Here is a 17,885-nt window from a genome sequence, read left to right as displayed (position 1 = left end):
CGGGGGGGGTTCCCCAAGCCTGCCTAGACCCTGCCTGTTCCGTGGGAAGGAACAGACCAACAAACCCTGACTGACCGAGAGACCGAGTCTGACTGATCTGAACTCCCGCCGAGCATTGGCGGGTGCAAAGACACCTCGAGTACGGAGTAGATAAAAGATGAAAGATAAAACCCAAGTGCCAAAGTCGTGGGCGAGTTAGGATCGTTCAACTTTCGCAGCCGGATTGCCGTGTCCAGCTGGTCGATCCGTCAATAAATTAGGTAACGCCGACGCCTGGTGGCGCTTCACCAACTCTTATTTCCTCTCGCGGCGTTTTGTCCTACGTACTTATATTAGGGATTGTTTAGTTCTAGCGCTTGTCGGGATCGTCTTCCAATCTCCTTAAACGCAATCTGGCTTACTGACCTACCTACCTACCTACCTTCCTTCCTACAGAATCGGACTACATAGTGCTCACTTCTCTTACACAGATGGATTGACCTCGAATCTTGAGTGGTTACGATCGATACTCTCTCCGATATCTCCGCCCGAGACGCATCGATTGATTCCGGCTTCAATCGCAACCTTCTCGGACTTAGGGAGGCAGAAAGAAGAAAGGAGTCATGACATGACCTGTCCACTGCCGTCTGGGCTTGTGCGTGTCTTGGACCCTGGGCACTCGTGATAGCGATTTTTCCGAGGAAGACGAGAAAGACCAGAAGGGCGAAAGAAAAAAAAAAAAGAAAGATTCAGAAGAAAAGAGGGGAGTCGCACAGTTTCACTGCTCATCACAGGCTGGGCAAACCAGTCCTGTTGGTCCGCCAGGAGATCCAACCGAGTCTCGGGTCTTGGCCTGCCATGCCCAGAACGTTAGGCTGCAACAACTGTTCTGCTTGGTCAGAAGGTCGATCCGTTCGGTTGTTTGCGTGGCTTCCATGCCGGTCAAGCCTCCTAGGAGAATATGATGATGATGCTCAATAGTGGACTGGACTGTATGGTGCAGTCCGCCGGTGAAACCCATGGCCGCGAACAACAAGGGAGAGAGAGAGAGAGAGGAAGGGGAAAGCTCCGGCACAACTATGACTGTGTTTGTCATACATTGTAAGTTGGGATCCGCCCATAGTCCACGTCTACGGTCTACCCCAGCAGTCCATGCATGTGAAGCTTGCGGGGGTGACGGGTCGTGGTTGTCCTCCCCTTCTCTTCCCCCCTCCCTCCCCCCTTTTTCAGAACGGTCGGATTTTGAACCCTAAAGCATCTTTGTTGTCCTACGGGTTGTTCTGCGGGAGAAGACACCGGGGGTTTACCATCCGTGGTTGAGTGTCGGGCTGAGTAGACATCTCCCGTTGGGATCGCAATTGATTGAGGCTCGTTAGTGCTTATGGCACTCTCAGTGTCGGCCTGAGTCATGGGCACAGTCCTTGGGTGCTCGACCATGACTTTTCCTGACCCCCCGCACGTCCGTATACAGCTCTGATATAATCCGAATCTTACCACCCCTGGCTACTATCGATCACCTGATCATTTCCAGGAGGGAGCTTGCTTCATCACTGACCGCGGAGAGGTCTGACTTGATCTTTTTTTGTTTCTGATAGGTTCATGTACCCTTGCGTCGCCTGGATGTAGTTTCGCTGAAGGCAGTGAACATAGAGTTGATTCTCCATCGTTTCCATGGCTAGGATTCTGAGACAATTCGTCGCAAAACATCGCCTCGAATATATGCGCACAATCGTTGATGGAGTATAGTGTATGGCTTGAAGTACTTCTTCGGTATTCCCCCTTAACCAGCACACGAATCCGTCCTCACCACCGCATCCAATCTGAAGCAGACCAACGGCACACCTCAGCCACCGAAGCAGCTACCAAACCCACAGCTTCATGTTTCCCCTTCCTCATCCCGAGAAATTCATCTCCCCTGCAAGGAGACTGGCTCGCAGGTACCGATACCAAGGACGCACCTCCCCAAACCCGGAACCACCCCTGCATCCGACAGGCCGATGAGGAACGAACCCGATATCGTCTGAGCTCAATCAGGTGCGCAATGCGTGCGCCCACATCGATGACGCAGCTCGCCCCGTCGACTCGACCGGGCCATCCCTTCTTGTTCTTGTTCTTGTCGGGGGATCCGTTATCTGCAGATAGTGTCATCGTTGCTGCTCCGAGCAGGGCACCGATGTCACGGGAGATGTTTTCCGGTCCCACCACTCCAGCTCGAACAGTAGGGATGGGACGATGCGAGAAGTAGGTGAGGATTGAGCCTCGAAAAGGAGCTGTCGTGATTCGGTGGGTGGAGACAAGGATCGTACGATTCTTTAGGGAGTTGGGTTGGGGTGTTGCTGTCTACTGAGTCACTCTGTGACACTGGGTATGGAGGGACGAGCCAGTGGTTGCAAGTGGGTTTGTTGGGGTTAGCTCTGCATGGTTGGAGGTGTACTGTGAGGTGAGTTGGGTATGTTCATGGGAATATGGCAGCTAAGGTCAAGATGTGTGGTTAGGTCGGATTCGTTGATCAGAGGCTTCGGGGGCCGAGAATCCAGCATTGAGCCATGAGTCTTGATGGTCACCAGCAAGAGGGTTATAGCTTGCGGCGTATGTTGCATGGTATGAGCCAGCCATCTCGGAGAGTGCTATGCTTCTGCGTGGTTGCTCGAAGTGCTGGAGCTCCGCTCTGTGGACCTCAGCCTCATCCCAACCTTGTGGGGTTGATCTCAAACCAGTGGGGATAATTGCTGTGTTGGAACATATCATTGAGCTATGGTGCCAAGCCGGTTGGCATTATCAAAGGTGCTGGAGATACTAGCCCCTACTCTACCTCACCACCAAGACACCACCGGCATGCCTGCTTCCGTAGGATCTCAAGCTCCTTCCATGGTCTTCGGAGATAGAGACCTCTAGTACAACACTACATCAGGTAGTCGCGTCTATATACGTTCTTCTCTCCCCTTCGGGCAGTGCTAGCACATACACATCCACGCCATACTCCCTACTTGAAACCTCAGTATACCTTCTCCCACCACAGACATAATAAGATAGTCACAAGACCCACCCCTTGTTGATATCGAATTGTATCTTTCTATGCCGCTATAGAAGTAAAAGGGCCACTTTCTTATCCCCTTGTCAAACAAGACACTTCCAGATATCTCACCACCGCTCCAGGAGATATCCGGGGCTTTGCCCAATCGCCCAAGAGTTCTTTTGTGTAGTGGAAAACAAGACTTCGTCCCCTGTGGGCGTTCCTGAGTCTGGCGACATCACCGCTCATTTTTCATTCTGCTGCTATCCTGGTGAAATAATGCATACCGGTAGTCTCCAAGCTGATAGACGCACTCTGCCCTTGCTATTTCATAGTCCACCAAGAACTCATGTCAGGCATACAAATTCTCAAAACCACAGGTGACGGAATGGTCCACGGTCCCCAGCACACTCACAAGCCGCCTAACCGTGTCAAGGATATGAATCAAAGATTTCGGTCCCAAGCGGAAAGGCCATTCATCATCTCAAGTCTTCCCAGCCTTCGTGTAAAGGTAACAGAGAAAGGGTTCTTTCTAGGGTCGTGCGAGAGAATGGTCTTACATTCTCGGTGTACCAGGCGGAAGTAGCAGGAAACCCAAGCCTCTATTGTAGTCTTGGTGTCGTCTGCAGGTCCTGATTCTGGTACTGTACTCTTCCTTTTGATGGAACTTGTATGGAACCACCAGCCATCTCCCCCCTTTGGTTGAGATTTGGTGACAAACGCTCCGCTAAAATGCCACCTAACCACCGTTCAACCCATAATCCTGCTTCGACGGTCCCACCACAGCCTCAGTACTCCTACTTCAAGGCGCTCACACGCTGCAGACCACGGGCCAATTCCGTGTATAAACAGAGAGGAATAATCCCAGGAATACCAGATTGTCACTCCGAGCGGGACAGCATCTAGCCCAAGTGGAGACGCTGGTCTCTTTGGGTGAGAAACGTCTGCTGGCGAGACCTAGCATGAACCATAGCGAGATCGCATACTCGTGAAGAGGTAGCCAATCTCCAGAATACGAACGTTGAGGATTTGAACTCACCGCTCACCGTAGTCCATCCTGGCCAGGTCGAATACCTGGCTCGGTGAGTCACTCGATGTTAAAAAGTTGAAGGGGGGTTCCAGCGAAGAAGTCCTCTGGGATGGTGGTGCGATATATGAAGTCTGTAGTTTGCTTTCGGGATAAACCCAGATTATCGAGCTGGTGGGATCATGCTCGAGGAGGGGGGGGGAGAACGGAAGGAGCACTGGTAGAACTTGAACCACGACCTATGTCTCTCGAGGATGGGATGCTACCTATTCAAGAATTGCGGTCAAGATGAGCAAAGCAGAGAGGGGAGTTTAGTAGCGATCCAATCCTGATACCAATTCACACATCCGAGAGGACACGCAGCCCGGTTGCAAGTTAGTTAGCAGGTCACACCCATCCTATACCACAAGTATGTAGGTCGTCTAGAGCCAAGTATCCAGACACGGTCTCCAAGCTCAGCTACACCTGTCCAATCCCAGATATACACTACTATCACAGGCAACTTAGGCCAGATCGGAACGGAAACCTGCCTGTGATGTCGAATCCCTGGGAATCTACCACCGTCCTGACAGCAGATTTCTGGAAGTACTCCATCCAACCTCGCGCCCAACAAGAGACAGTCTCACATGGCAGCCAGCCGGGGCCCTGTGCTGCATGTTTCAGCCCCCCGGGCCAGTTCAGCTGGCTGCCTAACGGTGCCTTAACTTCTGTGCATAAATGGGGGGTGTCTCAGTAGCTCCGCAGCATAAGTTAAGTTAGTGCTTGCGCTTAGCTAATATTGTGCATCGCGTTGCTTCGAGTCACATGATGTAACTAGTAGGTAACTTACAGCACAGTACCCGTCCGAAGAGCCAATGACCTTGCAGCTATTGTGCAACCCGTTGGGTTGGCAAAGGATGAGGTGGCGGGCCCGGCCTACTACCTACTCGCTGGAAAGGGACCCTCAAGTCAGCCCGGCCTCAGCTAATTGCCGTACCTACTGAATTGATTTCCCGTCATGAAGGCACTACAGCCCTGCCATGGAACACTGCAATCTCGGAGGCCTACGAAAGTGGATGATAGGCCTGGGGTTTAAATTGTCCCGCCTGCGGCTTACTAGGTAGTAGGCAAACTAAATTGAAGGAAATCCTTCTGAAGTGCACCAGTGGGCTCAGCGGCCCTCCGTCCCTTCCTCGGCAATGGCAGTGGCAGTGGCAGTGGCAGTGGCAATGGCAATGGCAATGCAGCACCGGGTGTTGCTGTTGCTGTGGCTCGAGCCGCAGCGCAGCCTCAGGCCGATCTTGCAATCACCCTACAGATCGAAGACAAGCATTATGATTCTCTAGATAAATAGCTCAGATTGGGTCAACAATGTAAAGCCACGGGAGAATTCAGTCAATACTGGTAGTTATAGCCCACCAGAGCAAAGAATATACTCCAGCAGTTGGGTCAGCATAATCACCAACTCGATCCCACCGAAGCAGACTCGGCTCGGCTACTACTGTGCTGTCCCTCTTTTTTATCTTGATCTTCCTAGAAGGATCAAGATGCCAGACGGCAGAGGCGGGGGGGTCACTGTCATTGTGTGTGTTTGTGGACGGGTGGGTGTGGGTGGCTCCCCTCCCACTCACTCACTCCCCGCCCTTCTCTCGGCCGGCCCCGGTGGGTGTGTGGGTGACGATGAAGCGCGCGACACGTCCACCGTGGGTTTTCCCCCGGAGGGAGGGTGATGAGATGAGATGCTTTCGATCACTAACACTAGCTAGGTAGACTCTCTTTCTCGCTTCCGACTATGGAAACTAGTCATCTGGTTCATCTTGTTGGGGAATGCGATATTAGTTTTCTAAACCCTGCGGCAGTGGGAGAGATGAAGAAATATATAACTATACAAGATCCTGAGCGGGGCGACCTTTTTGTTGGTTTTCTTTTCAGGGGACAGTACCGGACTAGGTACGGAGTACAGCACCGGTAGTTGCTAGTCCCGTAAACAAGGTTACTGAATTATAGGATGGGTTGCATGATGTTGTGTAACGGGGTGATTTTTTCTTATGGGAGATGCCTTCCTCCGGATCGTAGATTCCTCCCCTATCTATGAGATGGAAGAAAGAAACTACCTACCCGGTATACTATCGAGATGGAAGGTTTTTGCTGAATCTGGGGGGTTTTTTCTTGAAAGTAGAAAAGGAAAACATCCTTGCGAAGCCATGCAAAAGAACCCAGACGAAGCTCCCCTCCCGTCTACTCAAATTGAGACATACAGGACCGGTAGTTGGCGGTAGCTGCTGCTTATCTTATTGTTTAGATTCCCAGGGCTGGAAGTACCTGGCTCGGTGGGTTAGCTAGGTTATATTTGCGGAGCATGGTCTGCCTCTCCGCGGGCCCCTTCCTATACAGCAGCACTACTGCTACACAAGGCTGTCGCAATGCAGCGCAACGCACACACGCACGCGTGCAGAACTGGTACTCAGTAACACATTGCACAATTTCTCCTTGGTGCAAGAGATCGTAGCAGAGTCACCAGATCAGCCTGTCAAAGATAGTAGTCACACATGGTGGGGGTTGTTGTACAGTACTCTCCGTACAGACACTCTGACTGTGGGACTGTACACTGCAGGAGCAGGAGTCCCATGCAGGCAGGGAGAGGGATGGGGCCGGGGCAAAGGTGAAAAGAAACTCAAAAACCCTGAACCTGGACTGAAAGACTCATCGTTTATTGTGTTGATGGTTTAGTAGGTACGGTACTACTACCAGGTTATTATTTGTTGACAAGGGGATTTCTGGAGTTGTTGGTTGGCTGGCTGGCTGGTTGGCTGGCCGCCCGCCCGCCCGCGCGGACCGGGGCTGGTACTGGGGCTGTTTTGTGTGTCCCGAGCTCAGTCGTTGCAAGACTGCTGCAGGCATGCACGCACATATGATGGAGGCACTGTAGAGTACACTCCGTACCCGTACATTTGCCCGGGTTGTTCTCCCCAGTAGGCGCCATGCATGAAGTGGTGATAGTTGCATCTGAGAAAAACAGGGATGGGATCGATACTGTAGTAAATTCTTACCGCCGGGTGGGGAGGGACGGTGTGAGAAGGTAATCTGTCATCCCAGCCGGTTCGGTCAAAGGGGGGAGTGGGTGATGTGAAGCCTTCCCACCTACGGAGACTGACATTGGGTATATATAGCCCTGTCGATTGCCATGCCTGACGACCCTGTGTACACACCGCATCTCCTCAGATTATTCAGGTCGCATGGCCTACCGCCAGAGCACAACTCATTTGCTTAGGTATGTGTATCCCTTCCCGAATTGTGCACGGTAAGACAAAATGGAATCCATCTCGAAGAGCAGCCAGCCGGGTCCGTACGAACTCGTGTCTTCTGCAAATGCTACCTTTTTTTTTTTTTTCTGCTGTTCCTCTTGAGTAACCCACATACCGACTCGATCGCCGATGTAATGTGCACACCTGTTCTCGTGTTTGAGATACATTGCTAGGCGGAATCTAACCCGTAGTCAGTAGTATGTGGGGGTTTTTTTTCCTTTCGGGGTGGGCACTGGGGCACGTAGTCTAGGAAGTATGAAGTGTGAAGAATGGAGTGGGTGGGTGGATTCCTCTGACTGGCAGGTTTCCGGACGGTCGGATACTTCCATTCAGGGCTGGAAGAGAGAGGGGAAAAAAAGTCGCGAAGACCGAGTACTACACATCAGGACTAACCAGTGTAGGTAGGAAAGGCCAGGGCACGCACCGTCCCTCCACCACGGGATCAGTGTCTCAACCCAACAGGAACAAGCAGAACCCTCATCTGACATACTGCCGTGCCGGGTTGAATCTGTCGTTTCCATTGGAATTCGATCTGTTTGAGATTCAATGCCATTCAAAGCCACCTAACCACACCGGTTCAGTCGTATTGGCAATGGACACAGTCTCTGGGGCGGATCTATCAGGAATTTGATTAGGTGCGAACTAAACTACTCGAAGGAAAAGTCAAGGTCGATGCTCGGATCCGACAAAAGGGGCCTAACGTAAGAATCACGAAGGGGGCGTTTTCTTGACCTGGCCGAAGGAAACCCCGACCAACCCGTAGGAGTTTAGGGAGAAAACCAGTAGGTACTAGGTAGTTACCGGCTGGCTCCGAGTCTAGGCTGGTATGTCGGGGCCTTGAGGGGAGTTGGGGAGAGACCCCTGCGGTGAGTTGGACCGGCATCTAAAGAAAGTTCTAGGGCATCAACCGCCGTGTCTAGGGCCAAGGATTATTTATTGTCTGTCCAGAAATACGAAAATGCAAGGTGGCATTTTTCTCACTACTCACAAGATGAAAGGGAAGGGTGGTGAGGTCATCAGGGAAGAAGAAAGGGCCAGCCAGATGTTATGTGATGATGAAAAAGGGAAAAGAGGGCAAGAAATGGAAGGGCATTGATCCCAAAAGAGAAAAAAGAGAAAGGGAAGAAAAAAAGAGGGGGAGGAAGGGGGGAAAAGCGCGCGAAGAAGAAAAAAGGATCGGCCCACACCCAGGTGATGTATCAAGATCATCGAGACATCAACAGAAAAGCCGACGGATCAGCATCGGGTAAGGTCCACTCCAAGGAATCCGTTAGGAATCCGTGGCTGTTGCCGGAGGCATCCATTAGTACTGTACACTTTGACTTAGCACAACTTTCTCATGCGTGGGATCTGGGATCTGGGCGGGCGCTTAGGTAAGCCCGTTGCTGCAGTCCGCGGCTGAAAAGCAGCCTCTTAACAGTCCATGACGGAAGGGGTGGGAGGAGGGGAGGAGGGAGGGGGAGGGATGAAAAGAGCAGGAAACCAGAAAATCCATTCTCCTCGCACAGAGTGATGACAATGTTTGTCTGTACCACAAACCACGCAACCTGGTAGAGCGTCCATATTCGCCTCCTGAACCTGACGTCTACTACCCCTCCCATGCAGACAGCTGCAAGTCCACACGGACTGTGCCAATCTGCCAGACGGCTGAGCATAGCCGGCAGTGTGCAGCCAGCCCAAGATTGCCGCACTGACAGTGGCTGGCCCTTCATGTCTGACAGCCGGGAAAGAGAGATGAACTGGTGAAAAATTGAAGTTGAAGGGTGAAGGGGGGCTGATTTAAAGAGGGTTTGACTGTTTGACTTGCTTTTCAGGCTGGGTAGTAGTAGATCGATTATCGTTGTGCCGGAGTACGGAGTACTGAGATTTCGGATCGAGCCATGGAAGAGGGGGATGGAGAAAGCGTGATTGAAGATTGGACTGCAGAGGGTCCTACGCCATATGTACAGTACGAGTAGATTTTACGCAAGTGCATGTATTGTCCGTTAGAGCCCTGAGGCACTGTGGGAGGAGGTCATTGGGGACGGCGGCAGGACGGGCGCGACTGGCAAGTGCAGCATTTGGGTTTTTGCAGGTGGTCCGAGTGCGGAGTACGCCTCATGCCTCATGCCTGACTATCTAGGCTTGCTCGGGAGCTTAGGTTGTTGAGCTTATGCATTTATGGCCATACGCCAGTCATGTAGGTCGGTTGCAGCCCCACTTACGCGGGCAGAAATTATTGGCGTCGTTCCGCTAATAATGCGGTTGATTCATTGGGAAAGAGAATATTACTCGAGTAGGTTTCTCTTTTTTCTTTTTATTTTTTTTTGGGATTTTATCCTTTTGTTTTTCTTTTATAATCTTTTTTTCTCAAAAATGACAAAGTGGCACGGGGAAGTGAGGTCGGGTGGGTCTGGCTGACCATGGTCCACCTGCAGTCTTTCGGCGAGTCACAGCCGGGGGTTCGTGCTAGACTTACCACCCTCCCCATCCCTGAAGGTGCATTTTTGGCTCCGGCGCTTGCATCCTCGTCAAACACTGCCCTGTTTCGGGGCGGTTCGACTCCATACCCACTTATTTTTTCTCCCATTGACTCCGCCCGTCCCCATGCGCGGTCCACCCCCCGTTTCCTTCTGTAGTGTGCACTCTACAGTCAGTCTCTTACAGTCGCACTCATCAAATTCATCGACTTTGCTGATTCTATGCCTGGTCCCATTTTCCCTTTAGATTTTCAGTGGTATATAGGACTATGTACCGTAACTGGTCAGGTCACTATCGCATTCGCCCCCGCCTGCCAACATTTGACACTAAGCCCTTTCCCGCGATGGTGATACAATTCTTACTGTAAAAGTTCACCCCTCATCTAGAGTTGTTCGCTAATTGCGCAACAGCGATTCGCATGGAGGGGGGGATATATATCATCATACTCTTGTTTACGATCATTATAAGAGTACAATGAATGAGGTTATTTCATTGTATGAGCTATAGTTAGGAGTAGCGTGGAGTGTGCTTCTAGCTTTACAGCCTCAGGCATCAATCCGAGTGCTTATTGCACTGAATCAAAGCACCGCTGTCCCGGTATACAAATTTAACCAACAAAAAAAGCAGATAGTAAACTTCCGCATGTATGCTGCTGTACTGCTGTAGCTGCTGTAGCTGCTTCGGCTGCTGCTGCTGCTGCTGGGACGAATGCAACGCCCCCCAGACCCAAACTGAAGTTCGGCGCCCGGAAAATATTAACTGTAAATACCCGCGGACACGACTCCAGATTGTCCCCACCCGCTAGGCCGTTCCTGGAGGTCGAGCTGCCTGTCTTCGGCTTGGCGCCGGACGACCACCATCTCAGCTTTTTCGTGCTTTCCTTGGGTTTCGTTGACTGCTTCAGAGCTGCACAACCACTAGCGTCTCTTGGCGTTTTTCGCTCTCTACCACCAGCCCCTCGACCTTCCCTCTTCCTCTTCCTCTTCCTCTTCCTCTCTCTTCCTCTCTCTTTCTCTTCTCTGTTCCTTTGCCTCTTCTCCTCCTTTTCCCTTTCGCTTTGGCTCGCCCTCCCCCTGCCAATTAAACTCACCTTTGTCACTTCACCCTCCCCCCCCTAATTCCTCAATTCTCTTCTCTCCCTTTTCCGCCTTTTTATCTCACTATCCCTTGCTTGTGTCATTCGGCTTCATCGCCCCCCCCCCTCCCAGTTGTTGTTCAGTTCTGCCGTTCGATCTTTTTTGCTTTGTCGTGTTCCTGTCAACTTTCCTACCGGCGGGTCACTCATCCATCATATACAGATCCCAGCCGCAGTATTGGGCTTGATTGACCGTGCAAGTACTTTAGCGCTTGCATATACGTATATCTTTCGAGCTTGACAGCGCCACGGCCCATTCCGTGTCGTCCCATCGCCTCCTTCCGCCGTCGCGACGTGGATTCGATTTCGCTTTGGCAGTAACCGTCTTGCGTGAATCGTTTCGGGATCCCGTCGCGTTTCGATTCCAGGTGGTTAAGTCTAGTTTGCGCGACCGCCTGTATCTGGATTGTGTGACCTCGCCGTAACACAAGCGCTCGTTGCATCATCGTGTCGCAAAGTGCATGGGAGCATAAAGAGTCAGGATCCGCATCACTCGGTTGTGTCGCGTCTCGGCTTAATCCTGTATCAACATAATGGCCCACACACAGCCATCACCTACGGGGGGTGTGACCCCTCACCATGGCCATCTCGCAGCTCATCCGCAGGTCAATGGTCACCTCCCCTTGCAATCCCAGAGCCAGAAGGGCCCGCCCTTGACTACTGCGCAGAAGATTGCTGCTCTGAATGAACAAGTCTGGCTACAAATCGGTACGTAGATCTATAATGGCATTGATGTTGTAGGGCCACTTGTCTTGGCCGTCGTCTCTGCTGGACCACCGCTAACTATCTGCCTAAAGGAGCGCTCACTGAATTGATGGGCGACCTTGATGGTGCCATGAATGCTTTCGAACAAGCGCTGCGACACAATCAGTGGTCTATCCCTGCGATGAATGCGATCTCTTGTATATTGCGCACAAAGGAGCAGTTTCCCAAGGCGATTGAGTACCTGCAAAACATCCTTAAGCTGGATCCCACCAGTGGCGAAACATGGGGCAGTCTGGGTACGTATAACCTGTTTAGTGTCTGATCTATCGCTGACTTGCGACTCGATTAGGTCATTGTCATCTGATGATGGACAACTTGCAGGAGGCATACACTTCCTATCAACAGGCGCTCTATCACCTCCGTGATCCAAAGGTCGGTAACCGGTTGAATATCGTTGATCATACGAATAGAGATACTGATGAAAGGCAGGAGCCCAAATTGTGGTATGGAATTGGTATTCTCTATGATCGCTATGGCTCCCTAGATCACGCCGAAGAAGCCTTCTCCCAAGTCATGCGCATGGCGCCCGATTTCGAAAAGGCCAACGAAATCTACTTCAGGCTGGGCATAATATACAAGCAGCAGCAGAAGTTCAACCAGAGTCTGGAGGTATGTATCTTGCAGATGGCCTGCCACTGCCGTGGACTTGTTGAATCCTGTATTAATGAGTAATCTTTAGTGCTTCAAATACATTGTGACAGACCCTCCCCGTCCCTTAACGGAAGAGGATATCTGGTTCCAAATTGGCCACGTTCATGAACAGCAGAAAGATGTAAGTTCGGACAACCATACAGCGAATGATTTGCAGCTAATCCAGCCACAGTTCGATGCCGCGCAGCAAGCCTACAGACGGGTCCTCGACCGGGACCCCAATCACGCCAAGGTCCTGCAACAGCTGGGATGGCTCTACCATCAGCAAAGCAACAACTATGCTAGTCAGGAGAAAGCGATCGAATACTTGGAGAAATCCGTCAGCGCAGGTATGCATCGCACATTTCGTCCACTCGCAATTCGACGCTGACGTAACATTCAATAGACAACACCGATGCCCAGAGTTGGTATCTGTTGGGTCGCTGCTACATGTCTCAAGCCAAGTATCCCAAGGCGTATGAAGCTTATCAACAGGCAGTTTACCGCGACGGACGCAACCCGACTTTCTGGTGCTCCATTGGTGTCCTGTATTATCAGATCAACCAGTACCGTGATGCGCTGGATGCTTATTCCCGTGCGATCCGCTTGAACCCATACATTTCGGAAGTGTGGTACGATCTGGGAACTCTGGTAGGTCACAGTCCTTCAGGTGTCATTAGGGCGAACGCTGACCTCGCCGCTAGTATGAGTCATGCAATAACCAGATTGCGGATGCACTTGATGCCTACGGTCGCGCTGCTGACCTGGATCCGACCAATGTTCACATCAAGGCCCGCTTGCAACTCCTCCAGAGCCAGCTGTCAGGGTCCGGCCAAAGCAACGGCCCGGCTCCTCAGCCCCAGGATGTCCACCCACAAGCGTATCAAGCACCCGGTGTTGGAGCACCTCCGGCGCCTCAATGGGGTGCACCAGCCCCCACCGGTGGTCCACCCCCGCAGGCTCCCGCCCCCCCGAGACAGATTGCTGACTGGAACCGTGGCATCAACGAAGTCCAGTCTCAGGTTCAAGCCCAAGCCGCCAACGGATTCGATCACCGCGATGCTCTCCGTGCTCCCAGCTCCCTTCAGCAACCGAGCCCGCGACAGGAGCCAGGTAGAGTGTTTCCCGATGCCGTGCGTCCTCAGCCGGCCGTTCGCTCTCCCAAGACTACTCTGCCCGGCGGCCCTAACGCTTATGGGCCTGGACACACCCTTCCTCAGCTCGCCAACCCTAATGTTCCCGCGTCTGATCGCACTCCTGGTGCCGCTGCTGCTTTCTCTTCGGCAACACGCGGACCATTGCCCCCAGCTCCCGCCGCACCTCCTGCTCCTGGTGCTGCCAATGGTGCACCTACTCCTGGCGGTACTCTGCCTCCTTACCATCGCCCCTTCACTCCACCTACGGAAATCAGGCCCCTTCGTGACGAACGGCCATCCTCGCCTGGCTCCACTTACCCACACCAACAGTACCACCACGGCCCCACCGTGCCACCTAGTGGCACTGGCATTGCAGGTGGCGCACCTCCTCCTGCCTCTGCCATCAGTGCCGCAGAAGCGGCTGCCCGCGAGCGTGAGGATCGTCCTGGCTCTGCTATGAAGCGGGGTAGAGAATGGGACTCTGAACCTGGTCCTGCCAAGAAAATCGCTAGTGAGGAGAGCCGTGCTCGCCTGGACGAACAGATGACTCGCCGCGTCACTCCTCCCAACCGCATGCCTTCCCCTGGAGAGATGCAGCGCCGTAGCTCCTCGGAGGCCCGTCGTGAGGACCAACGCAGAGTCAATGAAAACTATCACCCATCTGAGGCGGCCCATCACCCTCAAACTTTGCCTTCCATCCAGCACATGCCCCCCCACCCGGCCGGCGGCCCTAGTCTCCCTCCCATGTCCGAAACCCCGGCTACGGTTTCCAATGGTCCCCAGTCTGGCCCGCCGTCTGCCACCGTTCCTGTCAAGGAGGAGCCAGCTCGCAGTGAACAAGCCCCGGCCCACGAGCCCGCGGCACGCAAAATGGACGTGGATGAGAACTACGACGATGACGGCGACGATGAGAAGAGAGCTTCTGCCGCTGTTAAGGGAAGCCCCTCCGCTAGTGCCAACAACAGCAGCAATGGCGTCCTGGCCAGTGGGTCCCAGCCCGCCCAAGCGAAAACCGAGTCTACTCCTGCAGTCTAGAGCTCGGTGATGTGATGTCCTTTGCATGCATGCCCCTCCAGGGTGTATTGACTGCTGTAACATGACGCCCAAATCAAGAACCAGTGTTCGCAACGATTAATTCTACTATGAGACGCCTCTCTACCCTCGTTACCCTTCCTTTTCCCCCTTTCCTTGGTTTCGTCTATATATCTTTTCTTCAATCCTCTTTGGCCACTCTGTTCGCCCGCTGTTTTATCACGAGAGCTTGTTTGTATTGTAGTCTTGGCAACTCATGGGACGGTTATTTATGGTTATCGGTTTCTGTATTGAGTGTCTACAATTTTAGCCCTTAAGTAACGCATTCTCCGTTCAAACATACTAGTCATTCTAAAGGGTCCTTGATTGCAGCGGGTGCCAATTGAGGCAAACTCAAAGTCGATTGTATAACAGGAGGATAGTCAGTGTAGAAAGGCCTGTACCACATCACAGCAATACAGCAAGTGGTAAGAAAGAAGCTGAGATTCGAACCGTAAAAGCACAACGTGCCAAGCCTCGCCCTATACATTTCAAGCGTGGAGAACTACTAGTATTGGGGAAGCAATTGGGGCTGGAAAAGAATGCGAGGTGGTATGGATGTCCTAAGCGTGCGACCGTGTGGCCCACTGGAGCATGTTCCGTTGCAAAAGGATTGGGGGAAAGGGGGGGCAAAAGGGAAGATGACACATCTGGGTAGATCATGGCCGAGCACGCAAAGTTTCTTCGGGAGAAAACCCGAAGAGGAAAGAATAGGGGAAGGAGGGGGGGCAAAGGTCCCACCGACTGGAGACACATGGACGAGAATTTGACTGGGATGAGAAAAAGTGGTGTGTGTGTCAGTGAATTCTCCATTCATGTTTGGCGGTGGGAGCGAACTCCGACTGAGTTTGGTTGCCAGAATACTTCTGCCTGAGGCAGGAAGAAGCCGGGCCCGTCCATCGCTTAACCCCATTCGGAAGCCGACGCCAAGAGTTCGCTTAGATCAGCCCACAATTCGTTAAGCGTGCAAAATACGACTTCCGCCAAATTCAGAGATAGACACTCTCACTCACCACTTCGACGACTAACGACAACAGGGTCAAGATGTAAGTCGCCCTCACCGGTGATATATGCACGCTCAATTCGGAAGGAATCAAATCGCTGATGGATTTCTAATTTTCAGGAGTCACCGGAAGTACGAAGCGCCTCGGCACGGTTCGTCAACCTCTTGCTTTTCACCACTCGCTCGACATCGGATTATGAAGTTTTTTGCATGGACTGGGTACTGACACAGGTCGCTACAGGCTCCCTCGCCTACTTGCCTCGCAAGCGCGCCGCCAGACACCGTGGAAAGGTCAAGAGGTCAGTCTTTCGAGGATGGAAAAGTTTTTATGCAATCGCGATTTGGGAGGCAGTATACTGAAAATTTTTTTTCTTTGCGACAGCTTCCCCAAGGATGACCCCAAGAAGCCCGTCCACTTGACCGCCTCCATGGGTTACAAGGCCGGTATGACCACTGTTGTCCGTGACCTCGACCGCCCCGGTGCCAAGATGCACAAGAAGGAGATTGTTGAGGCTGCTACTGTTATCGAGACTCCTCCTGTACGTGAACCGACCCCGACCATCAGGAGGAAGACCATTTTTCCAGGGCCCTGCTGGGGCGACCGCTCCCCCGATTCGAGCCACCACTTACATGTTTCTCATCTCTAGCTTGTCGCTGTCGGTGTTGTCGGTTACATCGAGACTCCCCGTGGTCTCCGCTCTCTCACCACCGTCTGGGCTGAGCACTTGAGCGACGAGGTCAAGCGTCGCTTCTACAAGAACTGGTACAAGAGCAAGAAGAAGGCTTTCACCAAGTACACCAAGAAGCACGCCGAGGAGAGCGGTGCCTCCATCACCCGCGAGCTCGAGCGCGTCAAGAAGTACTGCACTGTCGTCCGTGTCCTCGCCCACACTCAGATCCGCAAGACCCCTCTCAAGCAGAAGAAGGCCCACCTTATGGAGATCCAGGTCAACGGTGGCTCCGTTGCCGACAAGGTTGACTTCGCCCGCAACCTGTTCGAGAAGCCCATTGAGATCGACAGCATCTTCGAGAAGGACGAGATGATCGATGTCATTGCCGTCACCAAGGGTCACGGTTTCCAGGGTGTCACCAGCCGTTGGGGCACCAAGAAGCTTCCCCGTAAGACTCACAAGGGTCTGCGTAAGGTCGCTTGTATCGGTGCCTGGCACCCTAGCCACGTCCAGTGGACTGTTGCCCGTGCCGGTCAGATGGGTTACCACCACCGTACCTCTTGCAACCACAAGGTCTTCCGTGTTGGCAAGGGCTCCGATGAGGGTAACGCCTCCACCGAGTTCGATATCTCCAAGAAGCAGATCACTCCGTAAGTCACCCTGTGTCTTCTGGTTTCCGCTAGCAGCCGCGCTAATCCATCGCCCACAGTCTTGGTGGTTTCGTCCGCTACGGTGAGGTCAAGAACGACTTCCTTCTCCTCAAGGGTTCCGTCCCTGGTGTTAAGAAGCGTGTCATGACCCTCCGTAAGACCCTCTACCCCCAGACCAACCGCCGTGCCACCGAGAAGGTCGAGCTCAAGTGGATCGACACCTCGTCCAAGTTCGGACACGGTGCTTTCCAGACCGCCGAGGAGAAGCGCGCCTTCCTGGGTACCCTCAAGAAGGACCTCGCTACCTCTGCTTAGGGTGTTTAGGGACATTTCGGGATGGAGTAGTGCGAATTATATTTCCTTTCAATAAAAAGCGAATACCTTTCAAGTCTGCTCCCCTGACTGGAAAGTTAGTCGGGCCTTTCCCTCTGGTCTAGTTTACGTAGTCGGACGTCAACATTATGAGAAGTTAATTCATGCCCCAAATTATTGGAATCATGCGTGTTCTGTAGTGTAGAAAATGAGAACTGTAGTATCGATCACTACCCTGGCTGAAAAGGAATCAGCCAGCATATTTGATGCATAGTGCACGGTTGGTTTGTGCGTGAAAAAAAAAGCTTGCCATCCATAGGAACAAGCCTTCCACCCCAAGATCCCGAAACTTGAAACTTGTCTACACCGGACTAGTACCGTACCACATACGCCTCAGTACCTTTTAGAAACCCATTTCGAACTTAGTCTTCATTGCCTTCTCCAAAGTAACCCCCCATCCTTCCTGGGCTAGTCGATCAGATGATGAGCGTCCCTCTACGACGGTGGCCGCCCAGCGGGCGCGGCAATTGCGTCATTGATCGTATCTCGCATTGGGCTTCATCACTTTCTTCTTCTCCCACCTTGCCCACTGTTCACTCCTCTTCTCCCCACCAACAGCCCACTCAACTGTGCATACCATTTCGACCCCGAACCTCTCTATACCATCACCAGTGCATACCTCGATCCGTCCACCGTCCAACAACCACTCTCGTTCTACTATCAAGAAACCCCGCCCGGATCGCCACCCC

The 17,885-nt window shown here is 52.6% G+C and overlaps 6 protein-coding genes across 6 annotated transcripts; 5 read left to right on the top strand and 1 right to left on the bottom strand.

The window, feature by feature from the left end:
- Positions 1 to 757: 757 nt before the first annotated feature.
- Positions 758 to 2,579, bottom strand: BO95DRAFT_467414 (uncharacterized protein; the record flags this gene model as incomplete). The annotated part of the gene is made up of 3 exons (XM_025589287.1): positions 758 to 1,062; positions 1,938 to 2,315; positions 2,414 to 2,579. 3 exons carry the CDS (start codon positions 2,577 to 2,579, stop codon positions 758 to 760), a joined length of 849 nt encoding a protein of 282 aa, XP_025438467.1.
- Positions 2,580 to 3,250: 671 nt separating this feature from the next.
- Positions 3,251 to 3,937, top strand: BO95DRAFT_446558 (uncharacterized protein). Its single transcript, XM_025587417.1, has one exon. The coding sequence runs from the start codon at positions 3,725 to 3,727 to the stop codon at positions 3,896 to 3,898; it is 174 nt and encodes a 57-aa protein (XP_025438466.1). The 5' UTR covers positions 3,251 to 3,724; the 3' UTR covers positions 3,899 to 3,937.
- A 1,528-nt stretch (positions 3,938 to 5,465) lies between these two features.
- On the top strand, positions 5,466 to 6,093 carry BO95DRAFT_446557 (uncharacterized protein). Its single transcript, XM_025587416.1, has 2 exons — positions 5,466 to 5,701; positions 5,765 to 6,093. Exons 1-2 carry the CDS (start codon positions 5,546 to 5,548, stop codon positions 5,843 to 5,845), a joined length of 237 nt encoding a protein of 78 aa, XP_025438465.1. The 5' UTR covers positions 5,466 to 5,545; the 3' UTR covers positions 5,846 to 6,093.
- A 2,232-nt stretch (positions 6,094 to 8,325) lies between these two features.
- Positions 8,326 to 8,625, top strand: BO95DRAFT_446554 (uncharacterized protein). The gene has a single exon (XM_025587415.1). The coding sequence runs from the start codon at positions 8,356 to 8,358 to the stop codon at positions 8,551 to 8,553; it is 198 nt and encodes a 65-aa protein (XP_025438464.1). The 5' UTR covers positions 8,326 to 8,355; the 3' UTR covers positions 8,554 to 8,625.
- Positions 8,626 to 11,431: 2,806 nt separating this feature from the next.
- On the top strand, positions 11,432 to 14,464 carry cyc8 (putative transcriptional corepressor Cyc8; the record flags this gene model as incomplete). Its single annotated transcript, XM_025585182.1, has 7 exons — positions 11,432 to 11,606; positions 11,696 to 11,899; positions 11,953 to 12,272; positions 12,343 to 12,435; positions 12,472 to 12,643; positions 12,700 to 12,944; positions 12,998 to 14,464. 7 exons carry the CDS (start codon positions 11,432 to 11,434, stop codon positions 14,462 to 14,464), a joined length of 2,676 nt encoding a protein of 891 aa, XP_025438463.1.
- A 930-nt stretch (positions 14,465 to 15,394) lies between these two features.
- On the top strand, positions 15,395 to 17,316 carry rpL3 (60S ribosomal protein uL3). The gene is made up of 6 exons (XM_025583775.1): positions 15,395 to 15,546; positions 15,624 to 15,655; positions 15,745 to 15,802; positions 15,886 to 16,042; positions 16,151 to 16,824; positions 16,884 to 17,316. Coding segments are annotated over exons 1-6 (1,179 nt in total). The 5' UTR covers positions 15,395 to 15,544; the 3' UTR covers positions 17,140 to 17,316.
- Positions 17,317 to 17,885: the final 569 nt, after the last annotated feature.

This window comes from Aspergillus brunneoviolaceus, assembly GCF_003184695.1.
Source record: "Aspergillus brunneoviolaceus CBS 621.78 unplaced genomic scaffold BO95scaffold_72, whole genome shotgun sequence".
NCBI classification, from domain to species: Eukaryota; Fungi; Ascomycota; class Eurotiomycetes; order Eurotiales; family Aspergillaceae; genus Aspergillus; species Aspergillus brunneoviolaceus.
The sequence above is the reverse complement of the archived record's forward strand: the minus strand, read 5'-3'. Positions and strand labels throughout refer to the sequence as shown.

Bases quoted from the DNA above. Each gene is read 5' to 3' on its own strand.
- BO95DRAFT_446558 (XM_025587417.1), top strand. From the start codon at position 3,725: ATGCCACCTAACCACCGTTCAACCCATAATCCTGCTTCGACGGTCCCA.
- BO95DRAFT_446554 (XM_025587415.1), top strand. From the start codon at position 8,356: ATGATGAAAAAGGGAAAAGAGGGCAAGAAATGGAAGGGCATTGATCCC.
- BO95DRAFT_446557 (XM_025587416.1), top strand. From the start codon at position 5,546: ATGCCAGACGGCAGAGGCGGGGGGGTCACTGTCATTGTGTGTGTTTGT. The intron at 5,702-5,764 runs GTGGGTTTTCCC...AACACTAGCTAG, and splicing joins AAGCGCGCGACACGTCCACC to GTAGACTCTCTTTCTCGCTT.
- rpL3 (XM_025583775.1), top strand. The intron at 16,043-16,150 runs GTACGTGAACCG...TCTCATCTCTAG, and splicing joins CTGTTATCGAGACTCCTCCT to CTTGTCGCTGTCGGTGTTGT. The intron at 16,825-16,883 runs GTAAGTCACCCT...CATCGCCCACAG, and splicing joins TCCAAGAAGCAGATCACTCC to TCTTGGTGGTTTCGTCCGCT.